This window comes from Eretmochelys imbricata, chromosome 5, assembly GCF_965152235.1.
Source record: "Eretmochelys imbricata isolate rEreImb1 chromosome 5, rEreImb1.hap1, whole genome shotgun sequence".
In the NCBI taxonomy this organism is placed as follows: Eukaryota; Metazoa; Chordata; order Testudines; family Cheloniidae; genus Eretmochelys; species Eretmochelys imbricata.
Genome location: NC_135576.1, coordinates 97722644 through 97747222, shown reverse-complemented (window position 1 = coordinate 97747222; position 24579 = coordinate 97722644). Strand labels below are relative to the sequence as shown.

Sequence of the window (24579 nt, the reverse complement as noted above, 5' to 3'; positions counted from 1 at the left end):
AAGGGGACAAGGGGTGTCACATGCCACTGTGTTGTTCATACTTCCCTCGTCGTACTCACAAAAATATATATTCTAAAACTTCAGTGTTCCAGTATGTTGGGTTTTTGTAACTAAGAGCCCAAATATGACACATTCAAGTCATTTCAAAGCATATTTTTTAAAAATGTCTTTAATGACTATTCATCTTTCAACGTACAGCACAATATGATTTTCTTTCATAGTGGGCATTGAAGTTGACAATGAAGAAGGCAGTGCAGCTGAGAGCGAAGATGATGACAGCAAAATAGGTAATCAGTGATGGACAATTTCAATTCTCCATTCAGACAGTTTCTTGTTGCAGTGCATGACATGAAATGTGGAGGCTTAATCCAGTTCCTGTTCGGCAGGTCTCCACTTAACAAAATGACTGTTTTTAGTGAAGAGACTCGGGCTGGATTTAAACTAGTCATCTGAAGTGAAGAGCTCTATAGCTTATTACTATTGTTTTGAGACATCCTGATCCCATAGTTCATGAATTACTGTAATCATGTTTTGACTGTAGTGCACTCTGAATTTCATGTTTAAACTAATATCTTTGGAAAATAACTCCAGTGGTTGGAAGGCAGCAGGGAAGTCTATCAGCTAGGGTGATAATATAATGAAATTGGTATCTTAATCTGTCAGGGGTATAGGAGTGTTATGAGCTCTAATGATAGAATCATAGAAATGTAGGGCTGGAAGGACTTTGAGAGGTTATCCAGTCCACCCCTGGCACCAAAGCAGGACCAAGTATACCTAGGACTTCCTTGACAAGTGTTTGTCTAACCTTTTCTTAAAAATCTCAGTAACAGTGATTCCAAAATTTCCCTGGAAGACTATTCTGGAATAGCCTTCCAGGGAAATTTTGGAATCACTGTCAGAGCTTAACTATCCTTATAGTTAGAAAGTTTTTCCTAATATCTAACTTAAATCTTCCTTGTTGCAGATTACTTCTTCAGTGGACATGGAGAAAATTGATCAATGTCCCCTTTATAACAGCCCTTAACATATCTAAAGATTTATCAGATCCTGTGCTGGGGAACAGGGGGTTCAGGTCTGCTCCCAGCAGCATCGTCTGCTGGTAGTACTCTGGGATATGTCTCACAAAGTGAGAGTCAGTGGCCACTTTGCCCTGCAGTGAGAGTCAATGGCCATGTCACCCAATGGCGAGAGTCAATGGCTGGAGTTAGGGAAACCTGGGACCTCCCTGCTCCACCGGGTTCCAACCCAGGGTCCAATGAAGCAGTAATTAAAAAATGTGTGACCTAAGGGGCAGGGGCCCCTATATCTTCTCCCTGGGCCACTTCCTATCCTAGCTTCTGTTCCTCTGTTGGTGTCACCGGTTGCCTGGGGATCCCTTCTGAAGCTCTCGCTGTCCATGCTCTGAAGGGTCTTCTTCTGTCAGCCATGACTTGTTGTTGCCAATCTCCGCAATTGATAGGTCTGTGGTGGCTTGGCGTTGAGGACTGGGCCTGGCCACCCAGGGCCTCAGTGGCTTCTTGGCAGGAGCCTGCAACTGTCCACCCAGACTGAACTAAACTGTTCCCTTCTGAGCTTAGCCCCTGCTGTGAGCATGCCCAGCAGGGGCAGCTGGGCAGGGCTTTATGGGCCCAGAGCTACTCCTTAATCCTTACTTCACCAGTGTAGGTTCGTACATCCCATCACATCCACCCCCCCCCATAGTTTTCTTAAGACTAAATATGCCCAGTTTTTTTAAAGTTTCATCATAGGTCAGGTTTCTAAACTGTTTATCATTTTGTTAGGTCATGTGCAGCTATAGTATATCATATTGATAACATAAATTCTGTACATGTGTGTGCGAGAGAGAGAATTGTTGGTGTTGATACATAATATTAACTTTTTGTTTTTGCGTGTCCCCCCACCATCCCCCATCATGATTGTGAAGATGAAGAAGAATCTGAAAAAGAGAAGAAAGTAACTGCCAAAACCAGAAGAGGAAATGCCAGAGGGAGAGCCAGAAAGGATTCGGAGGAGGAAGAGGAGACAAGGACAGCTGGGCAACACAGACAGAGAAACAGGAGAGCACAGAGGAAACAGGCTGGGAATGAGGACAGTGATTCTGATGGGGAATCCTGCAAAAACCAGAAGAACAGGGAAAATCAGATATCCAAACAGCAGGAGCCCAATGAGGATGGAGAAGAAGACAATAAAGGGGGCAGAAAAGGAAGAGGCAAAAATGAGACCAAACAGGAAAAAAAACCTGACGAGAAAGGGAAAAAGGAGAAGGACAACAAGAAAAAGGATAAAAAGAAGAAAGGTTCCTCAAGGTAATTATTTATGTAATCTGAAACCTATCTGAACTTATGGCTATAGTTAGGAAGTACCCACAGCCAGCACAACTCCCTTAGCTATAAGAGCCAGTTTTTCAGAAAAGATCAAGGCCAGAGTTTCAGGGACTCAGGACCCACAACTGAGGCCAGGTTTTCAAAAGAGCTCAGTTCCCACAGCTCCCATTGTGACACTTATGGCCAGATTTTCAAGAGCCCATGCCAGGTATGCTGAGATATTCTGCAAACCTGTCTACTTATTTAGGTGCCTAAATGGAATCTGAAGTCTTTTGAAAATTGAGCACCCAGTGTGGGTGCTGAGGCCTTCCGAAAATTCCAACCTTTGTGTTTTTCTGCTAGCAGCCTTGATGCTCTCATTCTTCCACCTTCTCTTTCCACCACCTCATGCTTTGTGCTTTTGAATCACATTCTTTGAAAGGAACCACCTGCTGGGAAGAGTGCATCATGAAGCAGATGGAGATAGATACATTTACATAGCTGGGAGAGATATTCCACTTCCCTCATTTTTACATTCACTATGGGTGTCGGTGCCCCCAGAGACACCTCAGAAGAACACAGCAGGAATCATCAAAGGAAAGGAACCCATAATGTGAGACGTGTTGTCCCGACTCTCATATTAATTTCTCCCCAAACACATTTCAATACAATTCTACTCCATTTCCCCCACCTTTTAGCATTCCTAGAATTTGTCTTTGTTCCAGCTCTTCACTATGAAATCCATTATAGCATTATCCTTCCTTTATGTGGTTTCCTGCACTCAAGTATATTTTACTAAAATCATATTCCTGACTGTGCCAATTGATATTCTTTCACTTATTGTTGTTCTTGTCTTCTGTTGTGAACATTAAATAGTTATGTAGTAAAAAAAAGACCCACAGAAAAATGTAAAATTGAATGAAAACAGAACTTTTTGGACTGGATGATAAATTTCAGTAGAGGAGGATATATTCATTTAGGCTAATTAATTAGAAACATTATACAGGCTAGGACATTGCTCATGGGGATAGCAAGGATAACATTTGAGGAATAACTAAAGATAGTTATCTATTCCTGGAAGGACATCAAGAACATTGTCTCCTTAGACAGTAAGTGGGACAACTAACAAGATCACTTTTCCAACAAGCTATTGTAAATAAGGTATGAGCTCTGGGACACCAAGAGTAGAGGGACTGTCGCTTCTGATAGCAGAAGCTTATGAGGTATGTCACAAAATGGCATCTTAAAGATTTTAAAAAAGTAATTGTAAGAAAGTTGAAATGAGTTGAAGAAAGTTTTTTAAATCGCATATTGTTCCGACAATTCCTTACAACAACAACAAAGGGTGTTTAAAGGGTATTTATTTTGATAGGCGAGCACAAATAATGTATGAACAAAGAATGATGTGCTGATGATCAGTTCGGCTGATTTAATTCAGATAGAGCATTTGCAAACCTTGGGGGAGGAGGAGAGGGTGGAAAGTATGAGCTCTTTAGTATGTCCATGTGGATTCATCATAACAAAAGCTATCTGTGGCAGTGGTCCCCAAACTGTGGGGCATGCCCCCCCCAGGGGCAAGCGGAGGAACATCTTGGGGGGGAGGCATGGTGGGACCTGGGCCAGCTCCCATGGTGGGAGGGGAGGGAACGGCACCCAATCCTGCTCTGCCCCCAGCCCAGCTCTGCTTCAGCCCTGCCCCTGGTCGCAGCTCTGGCCCCGGCTTCGGCCACCAGCTCCTGGCCCTGCTCCCGGCCATGGTTCTGCTCCTTGCTGCAGCCCCAGCTGCAGCCCTGCTCCTGGCCTTGGTTCCAGACTGTGACTCCCGGAGGGGGTGCAGACCAGGTAAGGTGTGTGTTTGACCAAAAAAGTTTGGGGACCACTGACCTACTGATTTAAAAGTGATGCACTGCTTCTGGCTTTTCAGGCAGAGCAGATAAGCATGCTGAAAGAAAATAAAATGAAAAAAAATAAACAAGGAAAAGAAAAGCATAATGAGGAACCTTGGAGCATTCACTGCTAACTTTTTGCCATGTTGTGCAATTATTTGTTTTTCCTGTCCATATTCTGTCCATGAGAGAACTCTACCTCTCACCTCAAGATTACTTAGATTCCTTAGCAGCCTCCTGTGACGGACCTTGTCAAGGTCTTTTTGAAAGCTCTGAAAGCCTTTCATCTGAGCTTGTTCATTATTATAGGGCCAGATTGTGATACTCCTATACTGAATAGCACTTTATGAGTAGTCCCACTGATTTCACATAAGCAGCATTTACACTGGTTGTAAATAAAGATAGAAGAATTCAGATCTCTTGGTTCCAACAGCAGAGACCTTACACTTGAGCTAAAGGAAAACTGTTAGAATTTTTTACCCAAATTATTATTTTTTTAAATGCAATTTAATTGAAATCAAACTGTTTCACAAAAGTTTGATTTCAATAAAATTTTTGATTTTGTTGATGAAAACATTCTAAATAGAAGAGATGAAAAAATTTGGTTGGCTTTATTTTGAATTTTGTTTAAAAAAATAAATTTTTGCTTTTGAAGAAATATATATATATTTTACCAGCGCTAGGTCTGACATTACATCATATAAGGAGCAGTGGGACAAATAAAAGCTCTAATATATATTTTATTCTGCCTTGTTTACAGTGTCTCGTTCATTTTGTACAGCATCCTTTCCTTACTGGCTCCACAGTATCACAATTTATTTTTCATACTCCCCCACACATTCCTCTCAGAACTAGCTACAACAAACACAGAGATTCCCCTGTGTCAAAGGGAACCCTCCTCAGCTGCCTTGGTCAGAAAGGTTTCTGGCTGCTTTGTGCTGCCTTGGCTGGAACGGGGCAAAGGATTTAACCCCTTTATCATAAATAGTATAATATTCAATTCCCTGTCAGTCCTTCTGATTTTTGTTTTTAAAAGAGTACTCCCTTGCATTAGGATTCAAGTGCTTCACGATGATATCCATGAGACATCTGACTTTTGATTTTCAGTACATTGGCCTAGGTCTTTCTATAGTGCTCATCTCAACACCAAATAATAAATATATCTGACTGGCTTTCAGCAAGACTCTTTCTTTCTGTAGAGGTTTGTTTTCAGCAGTGGGATTTTTTTATGATACATTCTTGCTGAAATTTTATGGATGATGAGTTCAAGTTCTTTAACGTTCAGCTCTCTTTAGTATGTAGCATTTGATTCTTTAGTAACTGAGAATTTGGTAATTGTAGGATCCTGTTTTTCTTTTTTTCTGACTCAGTCTAATGTGTCTCATACAGTCATCTCAAATGCTGTTTTTATATCCTTCTCACATAGCATTTGTTACCAAAGCTAGAGCTTGGTGAAGAGTGAAAAAAATATCTGTTTTGATGTTTTCTAAAAAGAATTTCACTTTGACTGTGCTGGTGTAACTTTTTATTAGCTTTTAATGATCATTCATGCTGGGAAATGTTTTGGTGCAAGTATTAATAGAAGGAACATTTTAGGTCAATAACTGAGGTCTGGTTATTCACACAATTCATTGCATTAGCAAATGGAATTTGTTTTGAAAGGAATTCGAAGAAGTTTATAAATCCTTGGTTATCCAGTCAGGGAACAGAAACCACATTACGTGACTTAATCACACAGCTCAAATATCAGATCATGCATATCAAGCATTCAACGATGTAATGGCAGCAAGCAATTTGCAAACAGTCCATAGGCTAAACTTAGCATGAACAAACCATTCCTAAAACTAATTCAAATAACAAACAATTTCCTAAAGGCATCAGTCCATTCACAGAACATTCAGAACAGGAAAAAGAGCTAAATCCACTGGATAATTTCTTTGTAAATTCCTTTAGTTGCCATCCTCAGCACTGATTTGAATTGAGTTCAATGATTTTTAAGCATTTTCCCCCATGCCGCTGCTGCAAAAAATGGTTTCTGTCATACTGATGGTTATCTGTTTGTAGTCATATCTGGGAGAGCAGTAGGTAGTTATTGTCACAGTTCAGGGCAATTGCACCTGTATTTCCCTCTTATGATCCTTCAAGGGCACCACTCTAGGTCCCCAGCTCCTCAGCAGTCACCTCTATGGGGCAGAAACCAATGTCTCTCTCCCCCTCTTGACCAGGGTTTTTCCAGGCTGCACAGTTTCCCGCCTTCACTGTGATATCCGCAGCAAGCCAGACTGCCTAAACAGGCCAGCACCTGTACTTTACTTTCTCTTCAAAGGCTCTGGGCACTTGTAACTGCCTGCAGTTATATGTTAATATACAGGTTTTTATAAGCACACATATTTACTCTTAAGGTGAAAACGTTACAGAGAAAAAATATTAAAAACAATTAAAAAAATTACACGTGCCAATAGCTTACCCCCCAGAGATCACCCCCCCCACACACTGCAACAAGAACTCTGATAGGAGGCACCCCTTCCGACTCTTCTAGAAGGATTGGGCCATCCTTGGATAGAAGGTTCTGTCCGTTGGATCAGAAAGAGTATGTTTAAGCTCAGGCTATTTATCCAAAAGTCCCATCTTTGTCTGTTGGTCTCTGGAGAATCTAGTTTGAACTAGTATATGCAAGCCATCCCAGGAGGTGGTATCTCCCTGCAGGGAGAGTTACAACCTGGCTGATTTGCCTTTATCACCACCCAATGTTTTTTGTTCCTGGTGGATTTGTGGTAGCCCTTCCTCATGGAGTGGAGCATAATCATACTATCAACCATGCAGTTAAAACAATGGACCCCAAAGATGGGGTACAATATTTGTCATATCTCCCCCATAGAAAAGATACATACAATCCTGGCCCATAATAATACATAAGCTTAATACCAAAAGGTCTTTCAATGATACTTCATTAAATTGCCATATCTGTCACAACTATCTTTAGCCATGTTATCCACTCAGGTAGTGGAGGGAATATTACTCAACACAGTCCCATATCCAGAACATTCTGAGCTACCCACTAACAGCATGGTATCGGCTTAGCTTTACTGTGGTAGTGTATCTGGATTTATATATAACTGGAGATAATTGCAATGATGTTTGTATTTTCATTGGGTTTAGGCTAGGGTTTAAATTTAAGTTTGATTCAGAGCCAGGTTAGGGGTTTGACAGTGCTAAAATTTCATGACATTTTGCCCCTAAATAGCAGAAGTCACATGAAATTAGCTGATCTTGTGAGAGTTCTGAGATATGTAAATTTGCAAAATCAATTTCTCATGCAAAATTTCCATACTCTTATGTGAACTGATGGTGTCACAAGATTTTGGCCACATATAAATTGGACCCAGAAAATAAGTCCCTTTGCAACCAAAGATATAGGGTGGGGCTGAAATTCAGAGATTAGAACACAGCACTCCCTCCCCACAAATTTGAAGTGGTTCAGATTCAAGATTCTGGTTTTAGCCTCTCTCTGTATAAAGCATGCATAATTTAAAAAGCCATAGGCTCTGCCTTTCTGTATTAATAAAAAGACGGATGATGGTCATTATTGCAATTTAAAGATCAGATTATGATTAGCCCTGTTCAGGTGTCGGGGAAGAGAGAGTGAGGGTATGGCTCTTCCTACTCCAAACTAGCCAACAGAGATGAGCCTTCACAGGTGGGGAATGGCTCTCTCAAAAACTGTGGTTTGCAAAAACACCTCCCTCCCAACGGTTGAAACTCTTCTAAAAAGAACCTATACAATGTTCCGAGTTGGGTTTCCTTACATGAACCTTTGCATCTAACAGATTGGATTACCCTTGAGGAGCAGATCTCTTGCTCTCTAAAGGCCTGATCCACAGCCCATTGAAGTCAATGGAAAAATTCCCACCCACTTCAATGGTCTTTGGATCAGGTCCTACATCTCTGTCTCTGTCATAGTCCAGCTCAGTTTCAGTACTTCAAGCTCCAAATACTTCATTTCAGGTCAGGGTTACAGAAATTCAAGTTCAGAGTTACAGCTGCAAGACAGACCTAGAGGATCAAGTTAAGGAGTTAGCACCGAACATCTGCTTCAGTGAAACCTTCTATTACCCTCACGTTTTTAAACTTACTGTATTTATCCCTCCACTTTTGTTTGAAGCTCTGACTCCGACTCTGAAGAGGAGCCAATTACGGAGGAGGAATTGGCCAAGCTGAAGGAAGAGGTAGAAGAGAAAAAGAAACTAATTGCCACTTTACGAAACAAACCATGGCAGATGAAAAAGAAACTAGACGTCCTGAAGTATGGTCTGATTCATAATGAATAACGCTGTGACTGTGGTGTTTGTGGTACTGTATACTCTCTTCTTGCTGTTTTTCTCAATTTTCTCTTTATTTCTATATCTGTTGAACTTCAAGCAGCCCCAGAGATCAGGCTCTTTTTTATTTTTTTTCTCTGAAAGCCCATCCTTGGGACTTAAGTGACATTGTGTGTCAATGCTCCTTCACCTTCTTAGATCTGGGGTGAAAATATGAAGGAGTCAGATCTGTTTTGTAGGATTCCATTACCCACCCTGATCAGACCTTTCTGATCATGATAGTTTCCCATCAATTAGAAAGGTCACTATCTTTGGAGCTGTCTTGAATGCCAGCAGATGGCCTGTGTGCTGTAATTTTAGCATATATTTAAAGATTTGTGGAAAATTCTCTGTCTCTTAAACTGCGAGGGAAATGAATGAAAATTTAATTGAATTTGGGAAAAACAAAACATTGGGAACATTTTATGCATTTTCTTGTACGTTGTAGGCACAAACTGCCTTTGGCCTTAGTGAATGCCACACTTCCATTTTCACCAAAGCAAAAAGGTTGTTTTCACTAGCAAATAAGTCTCCAGTGGAAACAGATGCTTATAATCGAAATAGATGAAACAGAAACAGAGTGTGGGAAGGGGTGTAACACACAAGCAAAGTGAACAATGTGATGCCAGCAAATGTCATGTTAGTTCCACTATTTATTTACTTTTGCGGGGGGTGGGGGGAACAGTTAGTTAGGAGCGGATCAGCTAAATGGAAAGAAAAGTGGAGAGGGGACATTGAAGGGAAGGGGTGAGAGTAGACAGGATAGAGAAGAAGGTGGGAAGGGGGCAGGTGAAGAGACTGTGAGGGAGGGGCAGGATTGGAGCAAACAGCCAATTGGTGCAGGCCAGAGAAAGTCCAGTCCAAACTATACAAAGTTCTCAGAATGTCCAGACATCCCTGCTTTGGCTGCTTCTAGAGTCTCCGGCTGGTTGTTTTGCTCTGCAGTTTTTCTCCAAGGCCACATGGTGAGGGGAAGAGACAGGTGGCACCACCTGGGTTCCAGTGCCCTCAGAGTAGTGGGGGCCTGTCCTGGATAGTTCTAAAAGTTCAGGGGAGGCTGAGGTGGCCCCAGCTGGGCCCCATTTTCTCTTCTCCCATCAGTGCAGCAGCCCCTGCTTTGGCTGCTTAGTTTGCTTAGCAGAAATTTATATAGTTCCACGCGGAGCCCTCAGGGCTTATAGTTTTGTTTCCATGCCTACTTGAGTCTGTTTAATTGAGATGGGCCTGGGTCTCAGGTATTTTCTCTTGAAACAATCTGAAAAATTCATCTGAAAAAGCTAGAATGTTTAGGTCTTGGCTAAACTGGCAAAACACATGAAATACTAATCTTTCTGTCAGAAGCAACTTGGCCCGGTTGAGTTAAGTGACATTTTGCAATCCAGAAGTCAATGCAATTATGAATGAAATGAAATGAACAATCTGCTTCCCCAGGAAACTGTGCAGCCCTGCAGTGTGCTTTTGTAACCTGGTTTCCTCTGTGCCTGCCAGCCTTCCCTCTCCCTGTGCCCTCACTGACTGCTGGTAGCATTCTGCCCTCACTGACTGCTGGTAGCATTCTGCCCTCACTGACTGCTGGTAGCATTCTGCCAGTATCTTCCAGAAAAGGGCTTTTGGTTCCATGTTTTTACTAAGGGCTCCAGGCAGGTACTTCTGTACCCTTATAGGTTCCTCTGAATCTTGCAATTCATTTTTCTTCTTTTGGGAACTACCAGCAAAGTTACTCCCAAGTATCTAGTACTTCCAAATTATCTTAACTAAAGAATATTTTGGTCTATAAGTACCTACTACATGGGGAACAGAAATTTGATAACAGAGGAATTTTCAATCTAGCAGACAAAGATATAACAAGATCCAATGGTTAAAAGTTGAAACTAGACAAATTCAGACTAGAAATAAGGCACACATTCTACCAGTGATGGTAATTAACCATTGGAGCTACTTAACAAGGGTTGTGGTGGATTCTCCATCACTGGAAATTTTAAAATCAAATTGTGATGTTTTTCTAAACGATTTGCTCTAGTTCAAACAGAAATTAGTTCAGGGAAGTTCTATGGCCTGTGATATACAGGAGGTCAGCCTAGAATGATCACAATAGACCCTTCTGGCCTTATAATATATGAATTTGTGAATTTGGAAAATGGACATAAATTTCAGAAAAATCAAAGTTATACAGAATACTCTTTATCTAGTCTAGGACTATAGAACCCTCACATAGATAGGATAAACCTTATAGTTACAATCTATTAAGCAGGAACAAAATTTTCACCTTAAAGTTCAGTTTTCTCTTCCAGCATTAACACTGACACGCTCTCTCATTTTATTTTCATGACCCAATAAAATATAACTGTCTGGGGACAACTAGTGCAAATTTTTTACAGTGAGGGTATTAACCATTGTAATAATATACCTAGGGACAGGGTGGATCACATCATCTGAAGTCTTTAAATTAAGGCTGGATCTTTCTGAAATATACGCTGTAGCTCAATCAGTAGTTAAGGGATTGACGCAGGTGAATTTCTATGGCCTGTATTATGCAAAAGGTCAGACTAGATGATCATAATGGTTTCTTCTGGCCTTAAGACCTATGGATCTATGAACTGTGTTGTAACCAGGTCCCCTAACTCTACTGCTATTGTAGGATAGGTGAATATGCTCTCCATTATCTGTTAAAGTTTTCTCATTGTTTCTCTGTGGCTTATACCCCTTTTTTTGGTACTCTGGCTGTGGGATTTTCAGTTAGACAAACACTGAGCTCTTTTAAAATCCCAGCCTGGATAGTCTTCTGATGTATTTTGATGTTATAATGTCAATTTTTTTAACCAAGATATTCTTGTTCATTTAACAATTTTAATTATTTATAAATTAGTTTAGTTACTTAATTTTAAAATTAGATTAGCTAAATTATTATATTTTTGCTATCCAGACTAGAAGACTACAAGTTCATTAAATTTTTTTTTCTCATATCGAAAGGTTTATGTGAATACACGTATATGTACCAACGTGTTTTCTGTTGTCTTTCCAAAACAACGGTTTCTTTTGTGCTGTGCTAAGCACACAGCTCTCTTTGAAGTAGGCTTAGGAGCATTTTAATAGCTGACCCCAGAAAATATCAGAGTTCTAAGTGGAAATGACAGTTCTTTAGATCAGTTCTTTATACTGAAATCTATTTTTGTAAACCAGTGAATCACATTTGTTACCATCTAGCTACATCAAATACATTCCAAAAATAGTTACAATTTATACGAGGCAATCCTACTTTAGATTGTCACTATTATGTATGGAGAGTCATATCTCAGCTCAGCAGAGAAGAAAAAAAAAACAAAAATTAGAACCTAAAAGCTAATAACCAGGCCACATTTTCAAACAAAGGTGCCTAAAGTTAGACATCTAAATCTATATTTGGCCCCGTACATGTGTCTTGATTTCACTGAAATCAATGGAGTAGTGAGTGCACAGCACCTCTGAAAATGAAGCCAGTTATTTAGGTATCAAAATATGGATCTACTGTAAAATTTTCCAAAGTGTCTAAATCCCATTTTCAAAAGTGACGGTATGCATCCGATGAAGTGAGCTGTAGCTCACAAAAGCTCATGCTCAAATAAATTGGTTAGTCTCTAAGGTGCCACAAGTACTCCTTTTCTTTTTGTTAAAAGTGATTTAGGCACTTTGGAGTCCAAGTCCTATTAACTTTTAATACAAGCCTTAGACCTTGTTTACTCACAGTTTTTGTACTGCTTTAACTATGTCATTTTAGAAATCAAAATATGTTTGGACACATTTATATTGATGTGAAGATGCTTATATCACCAGAGCTTACTGTGGGGCGGGGGGCGGAGGGGGGGGAAGGGAGGGAAGGGGAAAGAAACATTATGTAGACTGGCCAAAATCATTTTTGAAAATGGGTCTTAGCCTATTTAGTAACTTAGGTGCTTTTGAAAATGTTATCTCTAGGCACCTAATTTTAATAACCCAAGTTTGAGAATGTTGGTTTTAGATTTTAATTTTTATTAAACTATTTGCTCCATCCTTCCCCTGGCTCTTTTCTGAGCACCTGTACCGTCTGACTACCTGAGCTGGGAGCGGATTGGTGCAATTCATATCAAATAATTGTTACAACTGTGTACGCCAATGCTCTATAGCTAGAGGGAGGTAACCCTTCCATTCTGCTTTCTCCAATCTCTATAAAGTGAGATTTCATTGGCAGTTGTCTCACCATCTTATCATTTTTCTTTGCTTCCATTTTTCCTAGGGGAAAAATCATTAATGAAGAAGCTTTAGTTAAACTATCATGACAAAGTTAGAGTAATAAGTGAGCATCACACTGACCAGAAAAAGTGATCACATTGTAAAGAATTTCATTCTGTTTTAGAAGGAAGTGTATTGTTTTATTTTTTGCTTTTTAGTTTTGTTCTGAAAATGCATGAACTATACATTTTTAATGTGCAGGTGCAGAATTCACATACAAAGACACTTACACTTACTTTAACATCTGGCTTACACCTACAAGGGAGATGTATCATAGGCTGAACTGCCATTCCTGCCTTACACCCTTGTGCCTAGCATTATGCACCTCACGTGGCCTTGATTTTTCCTCTCAAGATCCACGTGTGGAGGGGACCAGCAGGCAGAGCTATCCTGGCTTATGATGAATTTGGGGTTATAAATTTCTGTAGCACTGCTCCCTAATCTTCTTATCTCACAGACAACTTTTCATAGGTTTGATGATTTGCAAAGCAGGAGGGGGCAGGCCAAGGATGGGAATGGATGGGGAGAGTGTGTGTGTGTCAGAGAGAGAGATTGAGAAACAGATTAACTAGATGCATCATCCTTCAAACAGCCTCATAAGGAATATTCATGCTGGGATGTGGGTAAGGTTCAATAAGAGCCCATGTAAAGGCTTTGCATCTTGGGAATCTCAAGGGATCCATAGTGGGTGACTGAAGCTTCTGCTTAATCTATTTGAGGGCAAAACTTGCCCTTTGATGGAATGATCTGTCCCTTGCCACCCCCTCCTCTATTAATTCCCACTTCCACAAGTTTTTCTTCTTGCGGGGGTGGGGTGGGGGGGAGGAATCTGACCTATATGGTATGTAAGAGCACAGTTCTCAGTTACCTGGAAGAGGGCCATATTCTCTGTACTACCTCAGCATAACTGAACTAGGGAAGGATGGTGATTCAGCCTTTCTCTGAATTTCCTGGCTTTACTGAGGTTAGACATTTTGCATTTCCTTCCTTCCTCTTCTCGTTTAACTACATGGGCTTTTTCTGGTTTCAACTGGAGTGGGACAAACCATTATTCCAGGATGTGCACTATTCCTTTTGCTGAGTGTAATGCCTATGAACGAGGTCAGATGGGACACTTTGGAGAATAAAGCACTTTGTTTATTCTAGGAAAGTTGTAGCATGGGCAGTGTCTGTATAAACTTCTCCATGTTACCAAGCCAGTGTGCATTAATTCTGAACTGGAGGGAGAGCAGCTGAGGATTAGAAGGTAGGGCAGGCTGTCTCCTGTCCTCTCCTCTTTTTTGGGGGTGGTATTTTCTGTGATATAGACACTTATCCTCTGGGAACTGGTCTGAGACACCAACATGTTTCACAAAGGCAACTCCAATGGTAATGACCTTCAGTTCCTATTTACTGAACTGGATTTGGAGAAAGTTGGACCTACAATTGATGCTTATAGAGATAGAGATAAAATATTATGGGCCAGATCTTCAGATGGTGCAAGTTGGTGTAACTCTATTGAAATTTACACAGATTTACACCACTTGAGGATCTGAGACATACGGGTGTATCCATATCTAGCCAGTTACCTTGTTTTCCAAGCTAATGGTTCTTGGTTCTGGAGTGATAGGACCACATTTGAAAAGTGGGATTCTGTATTTGGTTCTGGAGCACAGTTCTAATTCTCACTGTTGACATGGGTCAGTTAGATTTTACACACACACACACACACAAAGTATGCATTGTGTAATCTACAGAGACAATTAACTTCTATATATAGTCAGATCTACTAGCATGCTCTTATTAAATTACCACATAATCCTGCAATTATACAATAGCATGCCATGCAACTATAATTCTCCCTTGTTTAAAGTTTTTACTAAATGTAAAAGCTACCCAATAAAGTTAATACCAATGTATGAACTACAATTAAATGAATGACAACAAAATATGAAGGAGATGGCAGACATAGATCAAGCTTGTATCATTCACAAAGTAGCTTCAAATAAATATGGAATGCAAGAAGAATCATAAGTCAACTTGGGAGTCGCTGTAGGAACAGTGACAGTGAACAAAGGATATTTGAGAGGGCCCCTAAAACATAACTGGTTCATATAAAATTAAAAGGAGGAGGGACAGAATCTTCAGTCTGTTACCAGGGCTGGATTTACACCTCATGCACCCCTAGGCACAGCATCGTCAGCGCCCCTACTGCCTACAGCTGACCTATGTGTTGCACACAGTTTTAGAGAGGTCAGGTGCCCCTAGAATGCTGATGCCCCTAGGCATGTGCCAACTGTGCCTCACTGGAAAGCCAGCCCAGGCTGTTACCAGCATCCTGCAATGGGGGAAGTAGAGCCCAGTTGGTGTGCTACCGGCACTGAGCTTGGTTCCATTGAAATCAATGGCAACACTCTCACCGACCCCAGCGGCCGCAGTGCAGTACCAACCTGGGAACATTTTTTTCAATGGATTATTTCTAAAGAATAGAGGTAGGAGGGAAGGTGGGTGGAAGGGGGGTGTTTAGGCTTTGTCTTTTTTCTCTAGTTTTACTTTCCAGTCCAGACGAGCCATAAAAATAGATTTACTGTAACAGAAGACAGTATTCTATAAATGCAGCACGACAAAAAACAATCACACGCTACTCTGTGAGAGGAAGAAAAAGATTTTCTTCTTCCACTGTTATCTTAATACCGCCACAGATCTCTTGTTATGAACTTATTGGCAGCCACCACAACCAAATTAAACACCACTGTAGTTTGTCCATTATTACTGTTGAGCTACTTTCCAAGCTAGCTGCCACCTGGCAACAGTTGTGTTGCTGTCAACTTTTAGCCGGTCTTTTTAAGACTTACTTGGAGACGTCCAAAGTGATCAATATTAATAGGACATTTCTTTTTAATGACTTTTTTACATGTTGGTGACCGAAACCTTCCTGAACTGTTGCTGAAAAAACGTGAGCTATCCACTTGAATCCTGTTCACCAGCAGCAACCTCTAAGTGCTGTAATACATCCTCTACTTTGTACATGCTGAACTGCCCTACATGCAATTTACCTAGCACTTTGGAAGCTGCAACCTCATATCTAGGATTAATAATTAACCTGGGCTACTTAAGGGCGATACTACCTGACTCCATGAAATATTTAGTAGCTCCTTATGTTGGTAATTAGATTAAGATGTTTTTTCTCAACCAAAAAAGCTCTCACAGTTAGCTAAAGGGGTACACTTTGGCCTATCTTGTGCTATAGATAATTTATCTATAACATGATACCAGTGATTACAAAGCTCACTTTTGTCTTTCACTTTTGTTTTTGATACTTTCTCATATTTGTGAGGTTCTATCACAGCTTATGCTCAGATAAATTGGTTAGTCTCTAAGGTGCCACAAGTCCTCCTTTTCTTTTTGCGAATACAGACTAACATGGCTGTTACTCTGAAACTTTGCATGTAGTGTGTGATATTTTTAAAGATGCTCTCAAAAATGTGCAGATGGGATTTAATAAACTGTTGTAATAATAGGACTGCTCTTCCTCTGCTTCTCACTTTTCTTAGCACAAAGTGCAGAGGCGTGTTATGATTCTCCAGGGATGTGCAAATAAAGTTCTTATTCTCAAAGCTGAGAACTGAGGTAAAGAGCATTTCAAAATATGCTTAGGAAATGATAATGTGCATAACATACAAACATGTAGAGGACAGGGAAATACATTTATTATCTGTGTATTCCCTGATAGTTGCATGTTGATTTAGATAATGGCATAGAGAGTACACTTATAAAGTTTGCAGACCATACAGGGTTGCAAGTGCTTTGCAGGAGAGGATTAAAATTCAAAATGATCTGAACAAACTGGAGAAATGGTCTGAAGTAAATAGGATGAAATTCAATAAAGGACAAATGCAAAGTACTCCATTTACGAAGGAACACTCAGTTGCACACATATAAAATGGAAAATGACTGCCTAGGAAGGAGTACTGCAGAAAGGGATTTGGGGGTCATAGTGGATCACAAGCTACAAACAAGTCAACAGTGTAACTCTTAAAAAGAAAAAAAAGGAAACATCATTCTGGGATGTATTAGCAGGAGTATTGTAAGCAAGACACAAGAAGTAATTCTTTCGCTCTACTCCGTGCTGATTAGGCCTCAACTGAAGTATTGTGTCCAGTTCTGGGTGCCACATTTCAAGAAAGATGTGGACAAATTGGTGAAAGTCCAGAGAAGAGCAACAAAAATGATTAAAGGTCTAGACAACATGACCTAGGAGGGAAGATTGAAAAAATTGGGTTTGTTTAGTCTGGAAAAGAGAAGACTGAGAGGAGAGATGATAACCATTGTCAAGTACATAAAAGGTTGTCACAAGGAGGAGGGAGAAGAATTGTTCTTCGTAACCTCTGAGGATAGGACAAGAAGCAGTGGGCTTAAATTGCAGCAAAGGAGGTTTAGGCTGGACATCAGGAAAAACTTCCTAACTGTCAGGGTGCTTAAGCACTGGAATAAATTGCCTACGGAGGTTTCCATCGCTGGAGACTTTTAAGAGCATGTTAGACAAATACCTTTCAGGGATGGTGTAGATAATACTTAGTCCTGCCTTGAGAACAGGGTACTGGACTAGATGACCTCTCAAAGTCCCTTCCAGTCCTATGATTCTACGGTTAGAGCCAGCCAGGACATCGGAAGTTTAGGAGGGAGTGGGGGAAATTTCCTTAGTTTCCCCTGACCTACAAATCATTGAGGGCTTGACTTTGATCTCACAGCAAGAAAATCAGAAGTAACTAATTTTAATTCAATGGTGTATCCCAGCAAAAAGCCATTGAGTCTCTGGTGGAGGAGGGATGAGCAGGAGCAAGGAAAAGAGTACTTTGCAGTAACTGTTTGATAGCTGCAACATCACATGGGGCTTATGGTTTCCTTATTAGTTTCCTTGAAAGCAATTGCACACATATTCTCTGCCTCATCACCCACAGGCCCTCTTTCATGCTCTGTTCCACCACTAGATGTGCTTGTCATATCTTTTGTTAAATACTGCGGTGGGAATTTTTCATGGAATTAAATTGTTATTGAGACTTGCACTCAACTACCAATTAAATAGGGACTTGAAATTAGTCATGCAAGTATGCCTATTCCTGGATGCAGCTGGGCTGCTGCAGAGCACAGAATGGCTTCTCTACAGGTTTTCATGTGGCAGGATCCCCCCATGAGGATGTTATTCACTGTGTCTTCTTAAAGGCCTCCCCCCACGAGGATGTTATTCACTGTGTCTATAACGAGTGTACAAAAATGCTCTTTAAAAGTCAGCTATAACCAAACCTGCACTGCCTACTCAAGGAGAAGGTACCTATGTAGAACATCAAGTGTAACTTTGACACATAAAGTGCTTTCATTCTGACACAAGATGCTGAATAGTGGCAAGCTTCTTCTATCTACCCAATAATACCATGTGGTATGTATTTCCTTTCATTTGCTGTGGAATGTGTGAGAGGCTTCTGAGTGGTTCTTTAACAGGAATGGTGAGTGCTATCAGTACCGTATTCAAGTGCCTCATACTTTGCAAAGGTACTTAGATTATGACAGGCAGATAGAAAAGGAGTACTAGTGGCACCTTAGAGACTAACCAATTTATTTGAGCATAAGCTTTCGTGAGCTACAGCAGATAGTTCAGTATTAAATATACAGTTGAGCCCTGTTAAAGTGAAGGGTCCCCTTCTATTTAAAACAGAACATCTGCATACGTGGATAGTAACTAGACTAGATGATTGATTTGGCCCAATGTAAAAGTTAAAGCCCTTAACAAATATAGACAGACTAAATACTGTCATGCAGATAAGGGATTTTTGTAACATACATGGGGAACCACCAGGGACCTAGTCAGAAACCTGAAAAGATATGGAGAGGAAGAAAAGCCTAACAGTCAATAGGAATGGGGAGAGGGGACCAAATGAAAGAGGGAGGGGAAGGGGAACTTCACTGAGGGAAGTCATGGGAACATACCAGCAGTAGTCCAGGAAACCTAGATCAGTACATCCAAAGGGCAAGAATTCAGTTTGCACTAGAAATCTGCAACCAGCTTGCAGATAGAAACAGAAAACCCATCCTTGCCAGAGAATCCAGGACCCAGAGAGGAATAAAAAAACTATATTCTAATGCAGAGGAAAACACATAAAAGGCATTTGATGTGACATTCATTGCATTGCAAACAAGCATGCCCAGTTTAAATCCTTGGATTCAATTGAGGGGTTGAATTCATGATCTAAAAGACATGTTTTTATAAACTCTGCCTGTGGAAAATAATTTCTTTGTTTTGGCTTAGCCAAACTCATGATAATTTTATAATAGAAAAGAGAAGTTTCTGGAGACTATCTGTGCCCAGCTATGGATGTATGATGTGTATAATAAGGAGGAAATGTTTTCACATTAGTGACATTGTGTCAGGCTTTTGTTTGAATATTATCCTGCTGACTTTCTAAACTCTTTGTTTCACTTTGAGAAGTGTATTTTTTAATTTTGAAGACTGGAACAGTAAAATAAAGCAGATGAATGGCTGAAAGAATAGATTTTAGCCATGCCACTGCATATTGTGATTTCTTCAGCCCTTTCACAATCTAGATCCTGTGCTTGGATGTAAAGTCTTCATAAATCAACTAGTGCCATAGTAAGTGGTGTTGATGGTGATTCACTAGGTGACAATCTTCCTTCTGAATTGAACAAATGGTGTTAGAAGGATCAGGGCTACTTCTGAATGCTTGCAGTCATTAAAGTCCCACAATATTTTTCATAAGAATAAGAGAGATTAGCTTTGGTTCATGTGGCAGTTCTGAGCTGGTTAATAGTATTCTTCTTACATAAGCATCACCTGAAGTTTTTAAAAATGTTTTGACACATTGTAATATTTTTGTTTGCTTGTGTGGATATAAGCTGTGCGCAGCAGATCTATGCATAAGAAATAACTCCAGTCAGACGGACTCAGACAATTAATCTATTTGCACATCTTCCAGAAAAGAACTGCACCACAACTAATAGTTAGCAATTCTCCAACTGCCCAAGAGTCTCCAAATGCCTAAACAGGCAATTAATCAAAATGTGTAAGGTGCTCTGGATTAGTGCCATCTGGTGACAACCAATATGTTTTTGATATCACTGTGCAAACACTGGATTTCAAGAAGTCTTGTTTCTTTGATATAGTACTTTAGATATGGTCATTCAGCAGCTAAAGCAGCCACCTCTCCTCAAAAAAACTACATACACTGGTGTCTTAAAATATGTGCTCACAAAGGAGAATACAAGGGGGGTGAAGAGGACTCTAGTAAATGACTGGTCTCATCTGATCATCATTTAAAAGGGCTGATGTTACACAAAATCTTAAAAACATTTTAAAGGAACTCTCACTCTTTTTTTCCTTTCACTCTTATGTCCTATCTGTCTCAGGGGAATACTTTAATAATTTTGTCAATCAAAACTCTAATCTTCTGGAGCCAATTGAAGCCACAATTATGAGAAAATGATTCACAGACTGTACAATGGACAAGACCTATGTGGAGGCACTGAGGGGAGTGAAATATATATAGCCCAGAAGAGAGCAGACACAAGGGAACCATGATTACAGTCTATAAATATCTTCAAGGTAACAGTTAAAATGAAGGAGAAGAATAATTCATTTCATTCCAGTGGATGAATGGATTACGACCAATGGCTTGAACAAAAGGAAATAATTCTTAAGAGGAAGTACTACTGGGGAATAGGCTAGATTACAAAACAAGACACCATGACTTCAGGTATTCAAGAACAGGCTAGATAACGTTAGCAGGAATTAAGTAGACATCACTTCTGGAAAATGCAGATGGCTCAGACTAGATGACTCAAGTTGTTTTCTTCTGGTTGCACTAACTATGATAAAATTTCTGGGAAATACAAACGATAAGAGCATCAATAAGAGAACAGGGATATATGAACATCCAACGTGGAGTAATAGGACATGTTTTTCCAGCCTGAAGTGGCAGGAATTCCTGTGTTACCATATCATCACATGCATGTCTCTTTGTTCTTATTTCTTAGGGAAGCCCAGCTTTTTGTGGAAAAATTTGAAGGTGCACTTGGAAAAGGAAAAGGGAAAAAGTTTTATGCATACAAAGTGATGATGACAAAGGTAAGGATTTTATTTCATCAATTTCATACAATGCAAAACAATAGACTGTTGTAGACTATCATTCACCACATCCTCATAAATACCATCCCATTCTTCACTTGCATTTTTAACCACTTTTGCCCCAAATGATCCCAAAGCAGAGTTCATTAACCAAACCCATACCTGCTGATTGGGGTCTATCTTCAAGAGCCTTCTAATTTGTTCCACCAAGAGTTCCATCCTCTGGAGATTAAAATTTGGTTTTGGGTTAGGCCCAGTATAAAGAAAGCCAATGACAATCATACTCCTTGAGAAGATTCAAATGTTCCACTCTCCACATTGTAGCAGAAAAACTGGCATACGGCAAACCTGCACTTTATATATTAGATTGCAGTTCCTTTTTCCCTTATACAGTGCTTGGATAGATTGTCCCTTTGCCTCAGAGCTGAGAGAATACTGAAACAATCTCTGCAAATATTCATTCAAATTTTTAAACAAGTTTTGCTTCAACCATGTTCAGTTCTAATTTGGCTTCATTTTCTATAGACATTTGTGGAACCACATTTTACTAGCATTAATGTTTGCAAAAATACCCCACAAATTTTCAACTTTCATATTCTGAAATATGCCTGGAAAGCCGGATTAGCATAGTTGCTCTTATCCAATTGAGGGACAGAGACACCACCACCATTTAGACTAACCACAACTAAGCAATACAGTTTGAATTTCAGATTTGGAATAAAATACATTAAATGATCAGAAACAGTTCTCAAATCAAATAACAGTCAAGAAAAATCACAATCTGTTCAGACATTCCACAAACAGGAAGAAAAAGAAAAAGGCAAAATACAGCAAATTAAGTCTTTGATACCAAATGATTCACTCAGTTCCATGCTGGATCTCCGAGGAGTGACTGAGAATGTATATGAGAACACTGAGAATGTGGCCTCTTTTTCTTTGTGAACCTTTACAGAAATGGATGAAATTTCAACGAGATTTTGAGAATTTTAAAACAGCCTGCATACCATGGGAAATGAAAATCAAAGAAATTGAAAGTAAGTATTATGGAGAAACAATAAAATTAGCATTTAGCAGCAGGTGTACTCCCAGAGGCTCCCCTGATTCCAAGAACATTCTCACTGCTTTTAAAAATAGCTTTCCAAATGTTTTATTCCTCAGAAGAGAAGATGGACCCGCCTTCTTAATTTCCAGTGAACCCAAAATGGCCTCTTCATCATTATTCTAGAGCACTGACACCCCTCCTAGCTGTAATGGCAAAGGGCACAGCCACAGTCTGAACAAGAGATTATGCTTCATGAAACAATCTTCATAGTCAAAGCTTATCTACACAAACATGTAGCTTGCAGCAAGCTGGAGCGTGAATCTATCTCACACTAGCCTGCCCCAGACTAACATCCAAAGCGTCCTAGGGGCTCCTCTCGCAGATTGGAGTGTAAGTTTTTCCTTCCTTCCTTCAATAAAGCATAGTTTACTATTCTTAGGCCTGAGTGTCCTCCTTCCGCTGGTATCTCTCCCCCTCCTGGCCCTTGTGGGCACAATCCACATGAACCCTGCTGATGTGTATTAACAGTTTGTTAACATGCTTTGATATAGTCCTCTTTGAAATGGGACTAAGGAGCACACCGAGCAAGCCAAAAGGCAATGTACTGATTGGACCTGAAGACTAAACACTCCTTTGATCCTTAAAAAAGGGTCTCTGCAGTCAGGGGTAAGGCCCTTTGGTATGTTTGTCCCATCTGTTGTCTGGGTGAAAAACAGAATTCTGTGTTCATGGCTCTCAATCTGGCACTTTTTAGTACCACTAAATTCACATAACTTGTTCCCTCAAGAACATCAGCTGATCTAAACTGCTGTGCTGGTGTTTGTGGAAACAGGTTATTTTTCAGGTAGCCAATACCCAGACTATCACTTCCGTCATTTTGACTGCATAGCCCTTCTCTTATTTTCAAGGACAACTCCAATGTACCATAAATAGTATTGTCACCACTACATCTAGTTGCAGAGATCATATATAAAATTGTCATGTTGATGATTTGGTAGTGCAGAATCAGATAGAGAATTCAAATCCCACTGGAAAAGAGAAGGTTTCAAATTTGTTAAGAAGTTCTTTCGATATGGTAAGAGAAAGAGCTGCTTATCTAACTAACAGAATTATAGGCCTGGAAGGGACCTTAAGAGATCTTCTAGTCTAGTCCCCTGCACTCAAGTAGGGTTGACAACTTTCTACTCGCACAAAACTGAACACCCTTGCCCTGCCCCCTGCCCCTTCTCCGAAGACCCGCCCCTGCTCACTCCATCCCCTCCTCTGTCTGTCACTCACTCTCCTCACCCTCATTCACTCACTTATTTTCACTGGACTGGCTTGGGGGCTGGGGTACAGGAGAGGGTGAGGACACTGGCTGGGGGGGGTGCGGGCTCTGGGGTGGGGCCAGAAATGAGAAGTTCAGTGTGCAGGAGGGGGCTCCAGGCTGAGGCAGTGGGCTGGGATGGGATGGGAAAGGAGGTGAGGGTGAAGGTGGGGGCTTTGGGGTGGGGCCAGGGATGAGGGGTCTGGAATACAGGAGGGGGCTCCAGCCTGGGGGGTGGAGCCAAGGGGTTCAGAGTATGGGAGGGGGCTCTGAGCTGAGGCAGGGGTTGGGATATGAGAGGAGGTATGGGCTCTGGGCTGGGGTGCAGGTTCTGGGCTGGGGCGAGAAATGAGGGGTTCAGGGTGCAGGGGGGCTCTGGGCTGGGGCAGAGGGTTGGGGTGCAGGGTGGTGTGAGGGCTTTGGCTGAGGGTGCAGACCCTGGGGTGGGGCTGGGGATAAGGGGGTTGGGGTGTAGGAGGATGCTCCAGGCTTGGACTGAGGGGTTTGGAGGGTGGGAGGGGGATCAGGGCTGGGGCTGGTACAGGGGTTGGGGCTCAGGAGGGGGTCGGGGTGCAGGTTCCGGGTGGCACTTACGTTAAGCAGCTCCTGGAAGCAGCAGCATGTCCCCCATCCGGCTCCTTCACTGAGACACAGCCAGCTGCTCTGCGCGCTGCCCCAGCTGCAGGTGCTGCCTCCGCAGCTCCCATTGGCCACGGTTCCTGGCCAATGGGAGCTGCAGGGGGCGGCACTTGGGGTGGGGGCAGTGTGCAGAGCCCCCTGCCTGCCCGTAGACATAGGAGCTGGAGGGGGGACATGTCGGCTGCTTCCTGTGAGCCACGTAGCACAGACGCTAACAGGCAACCTGCCAGCCCCACTGCACAGTGCTGCCAACTGGATGGTCAACAGCCCAGTCAGCAGTGCTGACTGGAGCCGCCAGGATCCCTCTTCTACTGGGTGTTCTGGTCAAAAACCAGACACCTGGTCATGCCACAATTAAGGCAGGACTAAAGTATTATTTAGACCATCCCTGACAGGTGTTAGTCTAACCTGCTGTTAACAATCTACCATGATGGAAACTCCGCAACATCCCTAGGCAATTTATTCCAGTGCTTAACCAACCTGACAGTTAGGAAGTTTTTCCTGATGTCCAGCCTAAACCGTCCTTGCTGCAATTTAAGTCCATTGCTTTTTGACCTATCCTCAGAGGTTACCAAGAACAATTTTTCTCCATCCCCCTTGTGACAACCTTTTATGTACTTGAAAACTGTTATGTCCCCTCTCAGGCTTCTCTTCTCCAGCCTAAACTGGTAATGTTTTCTAGAC

At 41.2% G+C, this 24579-nt stretch overlaps 1 protein-coding gene across 1 annotated transcript in view; it reads left to right on the top strand.

Annotated features, from left to right (window-relative positions):
• TMC1 (transmembrane channel like 1) overlaps positions 1–24579 on the top strand; it is a 79664-nt gene that overhangs the window by 15305 nt on the left and 39780 nt on the right. Inside the window, exons 2-6 of the mRNA XM_077818029.1 lie at positions 222–278; positions 1931–2306; positions 8352–8492; positions 20818–20908; positions 21861–21942. Of these exons, the coding sequence (XP_077674155.1) occupies positions 222–278; positions 1931–2306; positions 8352–8492; positions 20818–20908; positions 21861–21942 (747 nt within the window). The remainder of the gene's footprint in view (positions 1–221; positions 279–1930; positions 2307–8351; positions 8493–20817; positions 20909–21860; positions 21943–24579) is intronic.